The sequence below is a fragment of the Symsagittifera roscoffensis genome, chromosome 3 (genome assembly GCF_963678635.1).
Source record: "Symsagittifera roscoffensis chromosome 3, txSymRosc1.1, whole genome shotgun sequence".
In the NCBI taxonomy this organism is placed as follows: Eukaryota; Metazoa; Xenacoelomorpha; order Acoela; family Convolutidae; genus Symsagittifera; species Symsagittifera roscoffensis.
The window spans coordinates 25,991,203-26,011,678 of record NC_087064.1 but is presented as its reverse complement, the minus strand read 5'-3'; the positions used below and the strand labels follow the sequence as shown (position 1 = coordinate 26,011,678).

The window sequence follows — 20,476 nt, the reverse complement described above, 5'->3', positions numbered from 1 at the left end:
CATTTGATAATTCTTTAAAGCTTAAAATTTTTGGCTCGATGGGCGTGTACCCAAATTTCCGGCTCCGTTGTTGGTTTTTTTTCACTCAGACGAGCTAGCAAGCGTAGTGTTTCTTTTGCGAATCATTTTCTTTTTTTAAACCCAACTCGCAATTGAAAGCGCTCATTTGGTAGCCCTTTGGTAGATTTTCAAGCATTGACATATTAAAAGCATCTGAAAGTGCTTTATCGGTGTCTTCTGATAATAGAAATCCGAGCAAGCATGGCGCAGTTGCTAGGAGGTGAGACTCTTAGTCTCGAGGTAGGAGGTTTGATTATGGGCGCCTCCAAGTAGTTTTACTTATATTTATGGCCGCCTTCTGCTACATAGCATTGGAAATTTACTAGCAACTGTAGCTGTTTTGTTGGTAGATAGTCTGGTCATTTTACATCCGACCGTGGCGCAAATACGATGACGTGAGCCTACTATTCTCCGGGTCCGAAATTCATTTCCGAAACAAGAGAAAAATTTTTTATGTTTTTGTTTTCTAATTTAACAATTTAAGCTATTTACTGCTATTTAAACTATGTTAACTGGCTTTCGACATTTTCTTCGAAATAAATGCTTTCGTCTCATTTTCTGGCGGCTACCTGGTCATTCTACGTCACCTTACCGTTTGAGGTCACCTGCCAATTTACATCCACTACGTCACTAGCCTCATTAGTTCGCCTCGCAAAAATAATTCACGCTTAACTTTCAGCAACATATATAAGTTCATCAAAGTGCGCATAAATTAATCCAAAACATGGCAAAATTGTAAATTTTTTAGCAACCAGAACTGCTTAAAAACTGATCACAGCTAGAATATTTTTTATAGTAAATGTATGCTGTTATTTTTTGCTTTTTTAAGTTTTGTGGTGTTCTTATTAAAAGGAAGGCAAATTCCGCTGTAGAAAAGCAAAAAGGTAAAGGTCAAGAAAAACGGGACTGCATTCTAAAAAATGTAATTTTGCATTACTAATATTGGAAAAAGGTGCTAAGTTTTAACAATTCTTGAAATTCAAATATTTTTAAGGTGAGCTTTTTTATTTAATTTAAGTAATTTTCGAATTGTTTGCTTTCTTGTATTACACTTGTCCAATTATCTGTTGGCTTGGTTTTTTTTGAAGTTCAATACAGATTCATTTGCTAAAAGGAATGCAAGTTTCGCTCTCCAATTACAAAGTGGAAATAGAAAAAACACTAAATTAATTTTGATTTCGAAAGTATTAAAAATCCCAGTGGACAAAAAAAAATAATATATTGATCCAATTTTCTCCAAATGGTTAATTTTATGAGAGAAGAGTCAATCACAAAGGATTCTCGAAATAACCTTGTCAAAGGTAAATTCGTCTAATTTTTGTACAATTCATCTGTTAGCTGTGCCAAGCTTTGCTTTGTGAGTTGAGTATTAGGTGTTGAAAGTTAGTTCTGTCTATGATCTCTGATCACTTGCGTTTGATTTTGAATTGTCTTTTGTGAATAATGAACTTGTTTTGATTTAATTATTTGTTTTGTTTAGAATCTGGCGCTACTGTTTCCTAGTTTGAAGCCGTTACTTGAGGGACTAGAAAATAACCGAAGACATTGGTCAGATCTAGCAGAGGAAGCAGAGGCACAGGCGACCTCGGAAACAGATGCCGCAGATGAGAAGAACAGTAGCTGCTAGTTTTTGAGACCAGAACCACAAGCACACACAGTGGATATCGAGGTGTGATGCGCAGATACTGAAGTACATAGAAATGCATTGAGGCCCGAAACAGGGAGAACGACGGAAATTCTTCTAGGTGACTTGAATAAAATAGAGATTAAGATGGAAGCAAATTGCTCCGACGAACTGGCCACAGCGAGGAGAAGAAATGTGCTAAAATCAGATGCTATCAAATTAGAATTGGATGACCGCTTATCCAACCTTAGATATGGTTTGATCGGGAATTCTTTATATTTGGATACCATAATCATCACTTCACGCGGAAATTAAAACGTTATAGCTCGGTTGCCTTTGTACTAAAACACTCAATCTCCTTATTTAGCCACTATTTGCATGAGTTTCCAGTGGTGTCTTCTCAGCTAGAGTTATAATTACAATTAATCATGCTCCTTTTCTTGAATTTGACGTGTAACTGTTTATTTGTGGTCAAATTAATTTTTCATTAAAATAAACATAGAATTCAACATTTAATGTAGTTTTGTAGTGATTTATCAAGATTACAAATTGAATTTTACAGATTCCCGAAAACGTTTTTTGAGTGTCAATGGACAAAATAGTCTTACAAAAAAGTTGTTCACGGTCAGATTTGTTTTTTTTTGCGGTTGGTTTCCTTTTTAATTAAATTCAAATTAATTTGCTAAAAACTAGGCGTATTTCCTTTTCCAATTAGAAATTCGAATGACTTTTAGGTTCGCAGTGGATTATAAATTCCCAGCGGAATAAAAAAAATACCTATTAACCAATTTTGCTCTAGTTGGGTTAGTTTCATGATCAAAGTTTCAAGTGTCTTGAAAGAGCCTCAACATGACGTGATGTATTTTTTTGTGAAATTCGAGTTCTTTCTGTTGGTTGTGTTCAAAAACAGATGCAGCTCAGTCAATCTTTTTTTTCCAAGGATTTTCCTTATTCCTTGAGGCGCTTTTTGATGGTTTTGATTAAAAAAAATTGCTCAACATGGCACTCAAATCTGTATATATTGGTGCCAAGTATACCAGGCGTTTCGAGGCGCTGGGAAGAGAAGAACACTAAATTGAAAAAAGAGTATTTTTGTTTGTGCAGGTTGCACAGAAATTCCGTGCGCAGTTAGTGTTGAAAAACTGTAGTTATTGTTTTTACATAAGAGTGAGTGTTTTTTACACGAACGGATATCATATGCATTTTTTCATACACAAATTGCAAACAAAAGTTTTGATGAAGAGTAATGAACGTATCGAAGACTTTTATACAGGTCTTGGTGATTTTTTTGTTTTTTTTTTTTAGGAAAAAGTCTTAAAATGATCTAATAACTACAAATGTGCATTTATACATATTAATGCATTCTATGAATGCACTTATTTGTATATGCACTTTTTTGAGTTAATTTTAAATTCATTTGCTGAAAGTTAAGTAAATAACAATCTCCAAATACGAACGTGGAAATGCAAAAAAAAAAGAGAAAAATTTCTAGTTTCGAAAGAGGAATTTAATTATTAGATTTCCAGCGAAATAAAAACTTTACCTATTGATCAAAACAGCAACAATCATAAATTGTTCTAGAAATTCAAAGAGCTTAAAGGGCATCTATTTTTTTCTTTGAAATTGGAAAGTTGAGTTTGAAAAATTTCGAAAAAAAATATGCCAAATAGGGTGTTTTTATGCACTTTTTGGAAATTTTTGACCAAAAAACTGCGTTTTTTTGGCACGCTCTCCCCCGTTAAAATTAGTATATGTTGGCGCCTTTGGAAAATTTTTAGGGTCTGTTACCAAAAATGGATATCTCAAAATAGTACAAGGGGGACAGTAGTATTGTATCGTGTCCCGGATCCTAAGGGGGGGGTCCTTCCTAAGGGGGGGGTCCTCACGTAAAGCAAAATCCTAGGAAAGGGGTCCTTAATTTTTTGGAGGACCCCTATCCTAGGATTTTGTAAATGATCGCAAGTTCCCACCCCTAAAGTAAAAGACCCCCTCCTTAGGATCTTGTTAAGCTGAGCTCAACAACCGGGACGCGATACAATAATTCCTTCTAATTCCTTTGAAAGCGGTCCCTTTTCCCGCGATAATTAAAATTAATCGTCCTAATTCCTGAACTTTTCTTTTTTCGTCCTAGTTTCATGTGGATATCATTTCCTGGCTTTCTTTCTTTTCGTCAAAGATTTGTCATGCTATTAAAGTTTATTATTCAAAACAAGCCTAAGGATTTCACACATTTGTTTGAATTAACACTTGGTTTGTGTCTACTAGTTTATTTGCCTGAAGCTATTTATGTTAAAACAGTGATTGAGCTCAATACGAGTATTTTATTAGTTGTAAATTGGTAAAAACCAAAACATATACAAGTCGAAGTATAAAAAGGACGAAGAGTAAAAATCATCTGAAAATATATGTTTCAGACTTTAATGTTTATTGTTTTGGTTTTCTTTGCGGTGTTTTTTAGATGGTCGTTCTTCTGAAGCTTCAGATAAAATAAATGGGTGTTTTATAGGGGGACGTTCACGGACTCGGCTACTAGAAGCTTCTTCTTCTTCTTGCAGCTCTGCTTCTGAGTAGGGCCGCTGTAAAAATCCCCAATCCGGGAGTGTAAAATCGGGAGAACTGTTATCAGTTTCATTGTATGAGTTGGCCCACTCGGTGTCCATGTAAATGTCTTCTAGAAAAGCATTTTCTTCAGCGGCTTTATGGCCAAAGGGCACTGTCGAAATTCCGTCGAAAAGTAGAAAACGTTTTGAGTCGAATGGTGATAATGCAAGTTTGTTTTGTTTCACTGTCATATTGGTGTGACCTTTCGAAACTATATTATAGTTGTATACTCTCATTGTTTTTCCAGTGAATAATGTGTCCCTGAAGGTTTGGTGGACCAGTTCTCTCTGTGCACTCCGTTTAATTCCTTTGGCACTCAATTTTTGAGTGCCTTCTAAACAATAGCAAAATTATTATTCTTTTCTACAACGTTGGGGATAGCTTCATTTCACTTCAGCAACTCAATTTATACCGAACAAAATTTGATTCATTTTACCAAAAAAGAGCAGAAGACTCTAAATTATGATTAAAAAAGAGGAAACAAGAGGGAATATGTTGTCAGATAAATCAACGTTTAGGCAACATTGTATAATGTTGCCTAAATCAGCTAAATGCCCATAGTTTAATGCAACAAATTAAGGGGTGTAGGTAGGTTGGTGGTGGTATTTTTGTTCTGTAAAAGGTAGGAATGGGGGGTGGAAGGGTGGCTTAAATTTTATTTACCATTAAGGACGACCGAATATAGTTTCGGTTTTAGGGCGATGAATTCTCTGATCGGCTTCCCACCAGTCTCGTCTTTGAACTTCAGCACAACTTTCTTGTTGGTATCCTCGAACAAGAAATGGTCCTTATCGTAATTTGAAAAGTCGAAATCAGCTTTTATTTTCTCCAAGTCTCGGTAAACGTCATCAGTTTTTATGGCGTAAATAAAACTATCCGTGTCGGAGTAAAGGAGTTCCAAGTTTAGATTTGGTTTCATTTTTTGATAGGGAAACTGAAACATGAAACGCTTGGCGAGGTCTAGGATGGTCGCACCAACTATCATAGGTTTATCCCACAATATTTTTGTTACTGAAAAGCTAATTGTGGCTAATTGATCGTCAATGATTTGAAAGCTTTTCATTGTGCTCAGAGCTGTTTTTTGTAAAAGTTCTCTCTCATTCCTTACAATCTCCAGCTTCTTTCTTCCTAACTTAGACTCCATTGTCTTACCGAAAGCTGAATTAACAATTAGCTTGTAGAAGTTCTCCTGGAATTTATTTACCGCGGCTTTTCGTAGGCGGGTGTTGAGGTCGACAAAGGGTGCCATCCAGTGACTTTGGCGGAACTGAAGAACTTTTCCGAGGTGAGTTATTTTCATTCCTAGCTCATGGTACAATTTTAGGGTAAGGTAGTGCAAAACATAACCTTCTTTAGGATGCAAGGTCTGTAGAAGCTTTGGCACTTTTGGCAGTGTGGTGATTCCCAATTTTCCCAACATGTCGACTTGCTCGTTGCTCATTGCACCGATGTCCACTACTTCACGAGAGGGGGCAAGGGGGTAATCAGCAAAGAAGTCGTGAAGCTCTTCGGGTATGGTTAAATTGACTTCAACTATATAACCCCATTCTGATGTTTCGCTGGTGAGCAGTATGTCTGCCAGACTTTTTTCAACTATTGAAAAATCGTTTAAGGGCAAAGGGCAGTGTTTCATTATCCCCCCGTACAAATTGTTTGCATCAATATTGAGGATGTAGCTTGATGGTTCTGAGGGCGAAAAATCGTCGAGGTATTTATTGTTTGCTTTGTAAAATCGGCGCGCGTAAATCGACGACATGCCTCCTCGTATCATTCGCTGCACAAGGTCTAGATGTTCACGGTCCGTTAAGAGTTTCAGTTCGGGCTTACAAACTTTTAGAAAGGCGTCCCCGGAAAGGTTACTTGCCGTGAAGTAACAGGCGCAATCCAGCCCGTATGTTTGATAGCAAACTTCACGAAAAGCTTCGAAAACGGAAGCAAGCAATAGCACATCTGTAGTCAAGTACAAGTCGTGGTAATCACCAAGTGAGCCACACTTCAGTTCGGTGAAAACTTTAAGGGCATGATTGTACTCGCTTCTTGAAACACTCACATCCCCTCCTGTTAGACTATTTTTCCACATTGCTCGTGGGGGAAGGCGAGTTTCTCGGAATTTTTCGAATGAGTTGAAGTATGAGTAGGGGTAATGCCCTTTCTGTTTCAACAGACTAACTTTTTCACGTGAGTGGCCGAGTTTTTCAAAATAGTTCTCCAGCAGAAAAAACTTTTCGTTGGGCAAATTATCGACAAGTTTTGCCAACGATGCCAGCATGAACCTATACGAATCGATGAATCTCAGATTTTCGTAGAGTTTTTTGATTTTTCCGTTTTTGTCCGTGTACGTTTTTATGTAGACTGAGATTGTCAAGGATATATATTTTTCTTCAGATGCGGGTATTACGGAAAAAGTGTTTTCCGAATCGCTTTTTGCCAGCGCTTTGATTATAAAGTGTAAATCATAATTTGACAAATTATGAGCTACCACTGGAATGTAATTTGTTGTTTTTCTATTAACGTTACACTCATTGTGTGCCCAACCCAGAAACTTGTTGGTGTAATGGCAATGATCAAGTACCACTTGATCATTGTCGGAAAAATCATTCTCGCATATCCAACAAATTGTAGCATCTTCCCGTTCCTGGTCTGTTATACCAGTGAAAGTGTAATATTTCCTTTTTTCTACGTAAATTTGTCTCGCTAACGATTCAAGGGAGCTAATTAGCTCTTCCATCACATTCGGTCCTCTTTTAAGCTCAAACTTTAACAGGTCTTTTTTCCCAAATTCGATTACTGCTAACGCGTAGCCGCACGGTTGATGGATTTCAATTGTTTGCGTGCTAGATTTTCGCGGATCAGGTTGCGGTCCGTATACTGGTAAGAGCAGTGACTCCAAATCAAAGTAGATTACTCTGGGTACGTACCAACGAGCTGTTAAGTTTTTGAACTTGTGGTCATCTTTTCCCGGCTTGGGCATTGTTATGACGACATCTTCGTCTTGGTAGCACAGTTCTTGATGTCTTCTCAAAGTTTCGAATGAAGCGCATGTGTGGAAACATTTGCGACAAATCTCAGATTGAAATCGGTGCACTTTGTGCCGCACGTACTCGACCAGTTTCTGGAGATCACTTATCAACACATAGTGATATTTTGATCCATCTGTCAGCAGCAACAAGTCCACAATCAGGCTAGTAGTGAATCTGCTCGATACTCTTATGGGCAACAGTTCGCCATCGTTGTACCTGAACAGAAAAATAATTTTTATACCTAGGTTTGAAATGAAATAAAAAGGGTGTTTGAATAGGTGAAGAACATTATTGAAGGAATTTTAAAATTTTTAGAAGGAAATTAGAATTTGCTTACCGGAAGACGTTGATTTGACAATTGTTCAACTTTTCAAATCTGTCCATATCCATCAGACCCATTGGCATTTCGTATTCCCCATTGATTTTCACAATTCCTTCTTTGTCGAGATTGTAGGTTGAGACTTTGTTTTTCTCCAGCCACCGTCTAGATGTGGGGTAGAGGGCCGGCTCATTCACATTGTGATATGCGGCAACAAAGGAGTAGAGAAAGCAACGGTCATCATCTTTAGTGTTGATATTTGTGAGCAGAGTAGATGCTGCGCTGAGTGCATCAGGTAGCTCGAGGTAGGATCCTGCTCTTATTGGTGAGAAGGCCGCGAAACTGATTTGCAATTTTTCAATTCTGTCAATAATCCATCCGCTACCATGAGAAGAGAACGAATTGACTTGGTTGACCATATGTTCAATCAGTTCCAAGAATTGAACCCCAGCTATTCCCTCGAAGTACACTGTCAATGTCTTAGTGTTCAGAAACAGCATGGTCCTTTCGAAGTTTCCACTGTCCCCGTCTTGCACAGTGGGAATTTTGATCATTCCCACTTCCACATGGAATTGCACCTTGTTCGGACCCTCTTTGACCCTTTCCAGTATAAGAGCATCTATTTCCTCCTTGTTTTGCATCATGACTTGAAGCAAATCCATTTCTTTTTCACCAACTTTGAGATCGTATCGACGCAATTTGCCTCTGAACGCGCTTTCCGTTGGGGCAGCGGAAGACGTCGTCTCAATGCCGTCCCAAACAGGCAATGCGTGCTTCTTCAGCAAGTGTTGTCCATAGCTTTCCGCGGTGAGAAATATTGTATGGCAATAGATACAATGACTATTCGAAGTCATGTCATGTACCAGCTCGACGTGTTCTCGGGCTTCCGACAAACTCTCGAATGACTCTAGACACTCATCGCAAACAGTTTGAGGAGGAGGGGGAGGAAGGATCTTGTGAACTTTTTGCTCATGTCTTCTCAAGTTCCTTTTAGAGCTCAGTATTTTTCCGCACTGCTGGCAAGGAACAGGTGTCGCGATAGAAGTAGAGTTCGGCATTGTTTGTTGAAGTTACTGAAGTAATTCAGGAAAATTTCAAGAAAATTTAGGAGAATTTCAAGTAGAACTGGTTATGGAAAAGCAAAAGCGAGAAGTGACTAGCACCAAAAAACTTTGCGGGTAAGGGCAAGTAGAAGCCATTAACGAGAGTTATACTTCGCCGTCTTGGCAATAAGTCTTTTCCTTTCCAAAAACAGGGTTTATTCTAGCTTTAAGCTCTATATGTCTCATCACTCTGCTCAAGTGGAGGGGTTTTGTATACTAAAAACTGATTCATTTACAGCCTCAAACTTTTGCTGTTAATTTTAAGGGTTAGCGATAAAATTTTGGCTTTTTTTAGGCGACTGGTTTAGACTTTCAATTAACATTTCAGCACTAAATTACAAAATTTAATGCTTAGAATGATTCAGATAGAGCCTAAAACTTTTTCTGACTAATTTTAACCGTGAAACAGTAATTTCCTAATGATTTCAAGCCCACTTCTTGGTTTGCGTAAATAGGTATAATAAAAAGTAGATTTATGAGATAAAAGTATTCAGAAAGTAAAGCCCTCAACTAACTAATTAAGTTGAAAAAATAGTAAACTTAAAAAATGAAAATTTTGCAAATTTGACACCTTGATAGTTACCGATACATGATAAGCATAGATTGTCATTTGAATGTGTAAAAGATATCGGAATCAAAGTTTCCTTCATGTCATTCGGTGTCCCGTGAAACATTTCATATCATGTCCTTCGAAATATTAAGGCATGGCCGTTTGGTTTAAGGGGCAATAGCTAACCCGGCGTTGCTCGTCGCTACGCTCCTCGGGAACGCCTCCCGTTCTGTAATTTCAAGTGAAATTTTTTTTTTTCAAAATAAAGGAAAACCTCAAACTTTTTATGTTGTGAAAAAAGGAAAAGTAATGTTTAAAAAAGTGTCTTTTAAATCTATCAACAAAAAAACCAGTAAGTTTTGTGGGACCTCGAGCACAGTTCTACTGGTCAAGTTCGAAATTTAAAAAACATAATTTTTTAACTTCTTTTTTCCTTCATTTTTAGCTTGAATTATTCGTTCGTTTTAAATTCAAGTGAATGTGGTTTGAAATTTTTAGGAGCTATCTGATACGTAATTAGGACAAGCGTAGAAATTCAAAAAAAAAAACAATTATAGCCCAATCAATGAGAGTAGACGCCTGAAAAGTTGTGATTTTTTGAGAAAATCTGATTTTTGTGAAAATATTGAAAAAAAAAATTGGGAAAAAATTTTTTTTCTCTCCAAATCCATTGAAACTACCCTCAATCAATTTGCCATGAATTTCTGAGCAGGGTTAAGGGTCATGTTCATTTTTCGAAAAAAAAACATAATTTTTTTTTTTTTTCACATTTTTACCAAAAAATTGTCCGTTTTTCACCCAAAACATGTATATGAATGTAATATAATGCAGATTTATGGCTTAAAACACTCTCTGTTACTTTGCGTAAGACCTGGCTAACCCCACCGGGCACAAAGTATGATGAGAGAGAGAGGACAGAGAGTGTTTGATAAAAAAGCCAAATAAATATGGTTGGACTACCAACAAGAAAATGTTGGACCCTTCCATATTTATCTTTCTTTTGAAAAGAAAGCAATATCCCGAAAAGGATATTCCAAATGGGGTTCACTAGTGAGCAAGTGTATTTATCTCTCTCTCTCTCTCTCTCTCTCTCTCTCATTCTTTCTCAAACAACAATTTTAGCGTAAAATTATTCTCGATTTCTGATTTTTTTCTAGTTTTTCTCTAAGATTTTGCTGAAAACTTTACGGGGCAAACTTTAATTGATCTATTAAGCAAAATAAAAACTGAGACAAAAAATATACACACAGTAATGTTAAAACAGCTTAGAAGTCAAATCAAACAAAAATGAAAATATAAAACCTTGGAATAATATTTGAAACAAAAGAAGGAAAGTTTTTTGTTTAAGTTATTAGAAACCTCGAAACTGTAGTTTTCTCTTTTTTGGCGCATAGCAAGCTGCATTTGGAGGAGTGCCTTGAATGAGATCTGGGGTGACTAGATCAATTGTCTCCGCACTAGATGAAACCCGAGCATCCGAATAGGAAGTTGATTGTTCTGGAGTTGAAACTGGTCCCCTAACAAACGACTCGGGAGACATTGCTGTCGGAATATCCCAGTACGCTTCGCGCTCTGCATAGTCACGAATACATCCCTCCTGATTTTCATACAACGGCATTGACTCGCAGTCATACGCGAAGAGAATTTTTCTTGGAGACTGCTCGAGCGAGGTTGTGTCGTTTATCTCCGTCTTTTCTAATGCCGGATAGCTCTCGTGAATAGTGCAACTCTCGTACATTCGTTTTCGATTCTGTCTAAGTAGATCGATGTGATCAAGGAGGTAGTTTGGTAGCATGATATGACTTTTTGTAGTCCATTCCTCGTTTTGATTCTCGTCGTTTTTTCGGGGAGCCAAGTCATTGAACGGACTTGCTGTAGACGGAGAGACTCTCTCTTTCTGTTGATGGATGACTGCAATCGACTCTCTCGTGTATGTTTGGTAGATAATGGTTCTTTCTCGATCAGACACTGAGATTATTTGTAAAGGACTAGTCATGACTTGAAGAGGTTTAAAGTTTTGTTAAAATGAAATGACTGAACTACCGAAATGAAATTGAGAGAATGAAAAGTATGAAAAGTTTATTAATGAAAATGAGATCAGGAAAGGGGTGGCATAGTTCAATTAGGTCAAAGCTAATAACTTTTTAGGCGAGGCTATCAAATTTTATTCATTCTTTTAAGCATGACGCCTGAGGTCATGTTAGGAATGAATGTGAAAACCCGATTTTTTAGATTTATGTGACAGCTTTATTATAGTGGCTACGGGCGAAAGCACTCAAAATCAAGTTTTCATGATAGTTTGCCAGACATTCATTGTTATGCTGTTAGAAATTCATTACCATGATTCATAACAGTCATTAAAATAACCGTCACAATAAATAACACTAGAAGATTTTTAGAGTATAGCCGGGGGAAAAAGTAACTAAATACCCATATAAAAAGAGGTTTATCGTTAAAGAAATTATATCCTTGGTGATTAAGTCTTATCAATATGGCTTAGGGCGCTCGTAAACTTTATCACCTAAATTTTTACTTTGGGAGCGCATGATCTGTCTCGTATACTGTGATCAGTCATTCTTCAACGTTCCACACTAAAAACCAGTTGGTTGTTATTCATTTATAATGTACGCTTCTCTTGACACGGATGTAGACTATTTCGATGATTTTAGGGATATATCTTCGAATGATAAACGTTTAGTTAGAGTCGGTGCAAAAACATTCGCACAGACCGGTACTTACATAACTATCAAATTGTACAAAAAAGACGAAGAGGGAACTTTTAAGTATCGACAAGGAATAACTTTGTCAACTGGTGAATTCGAGTCCTTGGCGGACAATTACACAAAAATTAAAAGGTTGACGAAAGCAAAAAACTGCGACGTGACTGAAAAACTTAGAAAAAAGCGAAACAAATCTAAAAAATCTTCATGCTCTGAAAAGGAATGCGAAAGTGAAAACGATGATAACTGTCGGGTTGTGTAACATTATCAACTCGTTATTCGATTGAAACTTCAAAGCAATGGTTGAAGCAATGTATGAGCAATCCCCTGATTATTTCAAACAATTCCGTAAAAATTACAAATTTTTCATCCTGAATCATGAACCCAACTTTTCAGGCTTCGCTTCAAAAGCAAATTTTGCAGTATCCTCCCATTCGAATAAATTAGATTTTTGCAACCATTCGATTGACAACGAAAAACATTATCATGTGCTGGTCGAATTTACGAAAGAGTCTACCGATTTACTTAACAAGATGACTTCAAAAGCCTTCGTTGTTCCTTGTCTTCTCTCTACATTCAAATATTTAATTTTGGGTTGCTCCAACTATGAATTGTCTGGCCCTCTGATGGAAAAACTGAAAATAGCTGTGAATTATAACTCTATCAACAACTTAGATGTTAGTGGTGTTCCAGTTCGCAGACGATTGCCTCAAGTTTGCTTCGGCTCGCAGACTAAATCTGTTCAAACTCAAACTGACCTGATTACTAACGTAACAATTGAACGCTTTACTAATATTTTGAATGGTGAAAACGCTGCTGAGTTTTCTAAAATAATTGACATAATTTTAAGTGGGTATGGTTGTATGGAAATTGATTCAAACACTTTGTTTGTGAAATTTATCATGGAGAAGAAATTCAAGTTTTAAATATTGGTTTTCTTTCGCTCTTGTATACCAAAAAAAAAAAAAAAAAAAAAAAAATTGTTACTACACAAGCGGGAGGCGTTCCCGAGGAGCGTAGCGACGAGCAACGCCGGGTTAGCTATTGCCCCTTAAACCAAACGGCCATGCCTTAATAATTCGAAGGACTTGATATGAAACTTTTCGCGGTTCACATAAACTTGCAGAAAAAAACTTTGTTGTTAATAAGAATGAATTGAAAAAAAAAAAAACGAATTTATAAATTTTACAAAAACATCAATAAATTAATTTAGAATAACATATGTTTGGCAAATCTTATCAAATCATGATCATTAAGTTTGAAACCTATTGGAAATTTGTTTGTAATTATAACATGAGCAACATAAATACAATAAAGTCCGCATAACACTGAATCAGCTGATTGTATTGGTTTTTTCAACAGTAGCTGATTTCCCTCGTGAATTGTTCGTCGCATATTCTTGTACACGAGGGGATAATCACATAATCGTTTACCTAGAGGATCTGCGAAGAATATCTGTCCTCCAGCTTGAGCAAAAAGCAACCAGTGGGTTCCAGGTTGATCCGATGGTGAGGCATTCATAATCATGAACGTATTATCGTTTTTCAGTACTGAAGAGCATGGCAAATCTGCCGGAAAAACACCTCTAAAGCGATGTTTCAAATGTTTACAACGGTTAATAATTTCTACTAGTTGAAGATTATCCATGTCTATCTTAGGTCATAAGAGTGTTTTTGGTAATTTTTCTATCTGAACGCACATAAACTGTTGATGCACGCTCTCCCATAAACAATAACTCGACGTTATTAGCGAGACCTGCGTCAAACTTGAGTTCGAGCGAAATAGTGCAATTGGTCAATTCAGGATGAATAAAATCGTGTGAAGCCTCCTGAGTAGACGTGAGATCAAAAGCCATAATATAATGATTATCATAATTAGCGAGACTGATTCCATGACTAGTGTTTAAAACAAAATCAAGAGCCTCAAGCGTATTGTAATAAATTCTTTTATTGTCTGATGTTGAGATGGGAGTTCCGGCAATGGGTAGACCGTTTCTGTAAACAATGATCTCATTCAACCCAAATTTCTGGTAATGAAAAGGGTTTGTTCTATTAGTACCCAAATATGCTTCGTTTATGCTCATTGCTACTATCATTCTTCGAACAGGTTCTTTTGCAAAAACATCCTCTTGTCGCCAGCTTTGTACTCCTGCAGTTGCGAGAAACGTTTTTGGTACTACTTCGATGTAATTGTAAATTGCCGGGTTCTTCAACAAAGTTTTTTCTATTGATGAGAGAACATAGTCAGTCACAGTCATCTTTCTGACATAGAGGTTAGCTTCGATTATTTGGACCTTGTAGTGTTTAGCTGCATCTTCAGATATGACAACAAAATCATTAGGAGAACGTCTAAGAGACAATCTTATTGTCACACCGCTAAGTAGATGCTTGTCACACGACAAAAAATCGCAAGCAATTTTACCAAATAGCTTCAGCTCGCTCGAGGCCGCAACGAGACCTTTACCCTCCGTAACATCATCAGCTCTCCTTCCAGCACCGTCAATGGCTGATGGATTTTCTTCATAATAATAACCTTGACAAGCCAACCATGTTTTCTTGGCATCATTACCGTATGAAAACTCGGTCTCAATAAAGCTTTTATGGGCAAAATTAGCATTGGTAGTTGATATTTTTTCACCATTCAGAGACAGTGTACACTCAGAAAATAATGAAGATAAAGGATTGTTAACAAAATACGGCGTATCTCTGTTTGCCGCCTCTGTAGCATGTGTTCGAAGCACGTTTCCATTGCTTCGAACAATTCGTGCAACTATTTCCAAACGAGTACGTTGAAGATCGATGAAATTATTTCTGTCGCCGAGTACTTCAAACTCTAGCATAGGACCATCAGGGGAGTAGGAAGGTCCAATTTTTTGGGTGAATGCATTTTCAAAAGTGACAAGCAAAGGCGGTTTCTCAAATAAGTCCAAGGAGCTGTGAGTTGCTTCACTCGGGATTAAATTAGAAATCATTTTTAACCCTTGTAAAGAAATCGGAGCGACTTCTCTGTGCAGTTCGTTTTCTGGGAATGACGCGTCTCGTTTTTCGTTTAAACGCCGTCGTTCTTTTCGGATGACTTTTCCGAGATCTACTTCCTCCTCCTACTTGCTTTTTGATTGTTTTTCTAACGGTGCTTTTGAGTGCCTGCTTAGGACTTTTTCTTTTTGTTGCAACTTCTATCAGTTCTGGAGCTGCCTGAAGAAGTAGTTCTTTTCCGATTTTTTTAGCCGCGGGTATCACAAATTTTCGAGCCAGTGGAAGTGCGACTCTTCCTATTCCCAAGGCTAATGCACCGAAGCCACTGCCTCGTTGTCTATAATGCCCCGAGAAATGTGGTAGGTTTGCTTGGTTGTGGTAATATGAATCCATTTTGATCAATTGCTAAACTTTTGAAATTTCAAAGTCAGAACAACTTTTCCCCCTCCAGCGAAAGGAACAAGTCCTCCAGTTTCTGTGCGCAAGTTCACAGAAATATTGGAAATATTATTGACCAAAAGTTTTTTAAAATCCAAATTACTAAACACTTTACGATGATTCGGTTCAATTGTACATGCGTAACCGTTTTTCACTCGACGATTTGTATCAATGACTCGTAAAAGGGGTGCTTTTGTGTCTCCGACTATTTGATAATGAATTATGTCCAGATAAATAAACATAAGCTGAGTACCAGCGCATACATCAACGGGATAGTCAGCAATAAGATCTTGGGTAGAGAATGTGCTATGTTTCGTGCTTCCTTGTTTGTAACCTATATGATAACCAGTTCCATCTCTGACGCCTTTGAATCCAAGTAGACTAGGAATTTGCGGGCTTGAAAAAGTTATACCTTCCCAATAATGCAGCCATAAGGAAAGATGTTTGGTTATTGGATCTATTACGTAATCCAATTTCTCTAATTCTGTCTTTCGACGAATCTCGTCCAGTATTTGATCAATGCTCGTATATTCTCCTTTTGTTAATTTTGCTGTTTCTCCAAGGTAAGGTCTGGAGATCTTGTCTTTCTCAACTTTCATGCTTGCTATAACCCGATCTTTTTTGTAGTACACAATGTTGTTGTCAGTTACGTTGTTTATCTGAGTAGGGAAGGTAATTTCTGTAACTGCTACTCTCCATTCACCTTGCAAATTTATTTCTTCACTCAGGAGATTTTTGAAGTTGGCCAGAGTGTTATCCTTAAAAACGTTCATTGATGCAGATGAAACTAGGGTAATTGTGAAGGAAGGGGGAACATTATGGGTGAAAAGACTGTCGGAAGTGCCCTCAGTCATGATTGTCCTTCTCCAGAACGCGAATCAGTTCAGACTCGTAAAATTTTCCCTCAATCGGTTCTCTGTTAGAATCAATCAAATTGTATGTTGGGGGATTTCGTGTTGGTATGTCAAAAACTTCAAACACTTCATCGGTGAACGATTGTTTGTAACCCTTGCGAAAACGTATGTCTACTTTGGCAAGTCTAACATAATCACCAACATAAAGCTTTGGACGTCGAACTAACTTCAAAGACTGTTCTGCTCTTAATGAAATCAGGCGAGGAACATCTTTTTTAGTTACTATATTTGGTGCAAGATTTGTGACACGATTTGTTCTCGAATTAATTGCATTGACAAAATCTTGCAATTTGTCAATGTATGAGTAAGTCTATTTATCCTCCAAGTACTTATAAATAAGATTTTTCAAGGAACGGATATTTCTCTCAGCGAATGCGGACTTTTTCTCGCTCTCTGTGCTATATGTGTTTATGCCTTTCTTTTTACATAATGCTTCGAAGGACCCTTTAAACTCTGTGCCCTTGTCCACCCATACTTTTTCCGGTTGTTTTGTCGTTATCATTAGTTTGAACGCTTCTGCTGTTGTAGTAGCATACTTTGATTTCAAGGGTTGCACTCTGAGATAGCGGGACATGCAGTCAACTGCAACAAGCAGATACTTAACATCATGGTTGTACTGGGCAAGTTTATCAACAAAGACCAGATCTAATGACCAGATTTCGTCGATATCGTAAACTATGACCTTGAGTCGCGGCGTTTTTCGGATCACAGTTCGATATTTTGTGTAAGCAGGTTCAGTATGAAGGAAATGTTTAACTTTCTTTCGCGACAAATTGCTTGCTTTTATCAAGTTGTTCACACTACCAAATAACGCGGGACCTTTGTCACTGTATTTAGTTTTCAACAATTTTTCTTCAATCTTGGTAATTTTCCCATTGTTTTGTTTGCGCCTTCGTCTTTTCTGACGTTGGAGAATCTGAATCGTTATGGGGCGTTCCGTATGAGTCAGAGCCTTCTTCTGACTCTTTTTCACGTTTTTGGTTTTGGGTTTTTCTATTACCGCTGAGACTTTTTCGTTTGTGTTTTTTACTTCTCTTAAGGTTTGCACTACTTTTTTCCTGCCAAGTGGGCGATGTTGAGCGGGTTCTTGAGGGTCCGGGTTCTCGTTTCTCTTGAGCGTTAAAAGACGCTGACTGAACCGCGTGTTTGGCATTTCGATTTATTACCAGGTTTTCATTCAAGTTGAGAGCAGTTAAAATGTTAATGAACGCCGGATTGTGTAGTTTTTTCGTTGGTTGTTGTATGTCGTATAAAAATATTGTAGCTTTAAGTCCTGTTGGTACTTTATCTACATATATCACCTCATTGTCATGGTTTATGGTTACTCTTTCTGAATTTTCTATAATTTCAAGTACGGTTTTTGCTCTAACAAATTTTTTGTCTTCTAAAACTTGTAACTGTCCTTAAATGCTTTCGGTCTGTCTATTGTGTTTCTCTTCTAGTTTTTCGTCTTTAACACGTTCGACCGGTACTTCTTCATCGTCCGTTAACAGTTTAAGCTGTTCTTGTTGGGGCTCAACATTATCCGTAAATGTTTCCTTCGTTGCAGTAGTCTTACTAGTTTGTGGAGGTAATTGGGGTCTAAGCCGGTTAAGATAGGACAGTTGAGCATTTTTATGTTTAATATTATTATCATGAAGAACACGTGCAGCATGTGGCTGCTCTTTAACATATAAATGTTTCGGAATTAGAATGAATTCTTCAGCAGTCATCATTAAGTTGTGAGGTACTTGTAACAAAAATAAAGTATTTGTCGAACTAAATGGAAGCCTTCTTTACTCAAAATAATCGCACGTTTTTTGACAACACTGGTTTTTGGAGTTAATAAGTATTTGTATGCTGTCTCGAATCGTTCGATGTTTGCGATTTTAACGGGTACGTTTCCATTGACTACATTGAGCAAACATTCACAAACAAGTGTTATGATCTCACGATTTGAAGTTTTTCTAATTAATCTTCTTAGCTGGTCAGGTTTCAGTTGTACCATATGCCGCAGAATAGATAAGTTTTTCTTTTTCATTTGTGATTGGAGTAGTTTCTGCTTCAGATAAGGGTAAATAAAAAACTGTTGGCCCAGGTGGTGTGATATTTGAACAATATCTCAAACAATCTGATGTACGGGGGTCCAAGTCGATTAGAAGATGTCCAAAAGAGTCTCTGGTAGCTAATTCGTAACAGTTTCTCAAAAATTTTGATACATTCAATTGTCTTCCTAATAGATCTAGTTGCTGAACGTCGCGAGGCGATTTGAACAGAATGATGTGTGAAGTGTTCAAATCAATCGTACGCGACCATCGACTTTGTTGAAACAAGTTATGCTTAACATATATTACATCTATCCCTCTATGTCTACCCGCTGTCGCTAACCTAACAAATTCCTTGTCATTATAGATGTCTTCACATGAATCATCGAAAACTAGAAGAACATTTTCTAATTTTCTCACAGATTCGAATCCGTCGAATTTCATGAACTCCATATTCACTTCGCGAGAAGACACTTTTTCTGAGAATGCAGGTTGCATCTCTTTGTAAAGATATAGAACGGTTCCAAATTTAGGGTAAAAAGTATTTCCCATCAGAAGTTTCAAAATTAACTCAGTTTTCCCGGATCCTGAAGGTCCCACTATCGCCATAAAAATTCTTGTCGAAGTATCAATCACTTTATTCATATTCTTGGGTTTGGTAGTACGTAACCAACCAAGCCTGATAAAATCGAGAACCAAACTGACGTTTCTTCGCAACTTAATTTAGTGAAAGAAAGTTTGAGAATGCAGAAAGTTAGTAAAATTAGAATTACTACCATTTGCGCAACAAAAACTACTTCAGACCTTGGCAAAGTTACATTGTTACAAAACTTCCATGATTTTTTTTCACTGTTTGTCTCGTTATAAACAAACTCTGTTACTAATGTTGCGTCAGGTTCATCTACTGCTGTTGTTGCTTCTGACATTTGAGAAACTATTTATTCTACAGACTGCGTTAGACTTTTTCTCTCTGCGAATGAAGCTTGTAAAAAATTAAATTACTTTTGAGAACAGTAAAAAATTTCATAACGTGTGAAATCTCTATCATTTATGTCATGCATTTCTAAAACAAAGTTTGCTGGGATATTTGCGGTTTTTTTGTAGTACATTATTTTCTTCACAGTATCCTCTTTCACAATCGTCTTAATCTCATCTGGCAATTCACTGCTGTTTAGATCCATCTGAACTCCTGGCTGACGTTTGGGTACTAAGACTAGTTCGGGAAGACATACTCCTCGCTTGCTGGCTAACATTTCTGATAAACTTGAATCTCTGGAAGTATACAAATTGATCAATAACTGGAAAAAACCTCTTCAACGTAGACAACTCTTCTTCGGAAATTATTATTTGCTCCTTCCTCTGAACAATTTGGCCACTGCAATCAATACGCTCTATTCTCGTTAATGAAATTTTAATATCACCCTCTGGAGTCATCCACGCACAAAGCATTGAATTTTGTGATAGGTATGTCTCCACTTTCGCTGATCTCTCGCTGTTGTTCATTTTTCAACCAATCATAAAAAACCTTGGTTTTCTTCAAGGCACAATGATTCCTGGAGTTGTAATGTGGAATATGTTTATTGCAACTTGGATAATTTTTAAAATATAAGTTTTCAACCCGAGGACAGCCCAAATCATCTAGGTTTTCAATATTTCGGTCCAAGTACTTGGCCAAAAATTCTGTCTTTTCTTTTCCTTTAGCGTAAAAAACGGCACCAGGATTTCTCAGCACAAAACTCTGAAGTATTTGATTCAAGTTTATATAAAGATAATCACCGTTTTCCCAATGGAGACCGTGTAAATAATTAGTTAACCAGTTGTAAGCTTTTTGTTCAAGCTTTGGTAGTATATCGAAATTCACTGGAGGTAGGAAAATGAGTCGATCGCTGTAGTCTGAAGTTGTTATTGCTAATTCTTTAACCACAAAGGCGTTTTTCTTGTAACGAAAGCCTTCCACGTCAAGCACAACTGATCTCTCGCCTAGCATTCTAGTAAATGATAAACTTCTGGTTTTTTCAACTTAATGAAAAGGCAGAACGCTATTCCACTCAAATGTCCCAATAAGCTGTTGTTACAGTTCCAGGGCAACATGTAACAGTACGTGGGACCCTGTTGATAAAATTCGTGT

General features: G+C 37.2%; 3 protein-coding genes across 5 annotated transcripts in view; all 3 read left to right on the top strand.

Moving 5' to 3' along the window:
* Positions 1–2,257, top strand: part of LOC134842244 (cGMP-specific 3',5'-cyclic phosphodiesterase-like) — a 50,245-nt gene extending 47,988 nt beyond the window's left edge. For all 3 annotated transcript variants that reach the window (XM_063858506.1, XM_063858504.1, XM_063858505.1), the window contains one exon: positions 1,541–2,257. In XM_063858506.1, the coding sequence (XP_063714576.1) occupies positions 1,541–1,687 (147 nt within the window). In that variant the 3' untranslated portion in view covers positions 1,688–2,257. The remainder of the gene's footprint in view (positions 1–1,540) is intronic.
* Positions 1–20,476, top strand: part of LOC134842165 (uncharacterized) — a 423,659-nt gene that overhangs the window by 111,020 nt on the left and 292,163 nt on the right. The gene's annotated exons all lie outside the window — the stretch shown is intronic.
* Positions 1–20,476, top strand: part of LOC134842166 (uncharacterized) — a 409,681-nt gene that overhangs the window by 111,026 nt on the left and 278,179 nt on the right. The gene's annotated exons all lie outside the window — the stretch shown is intronic.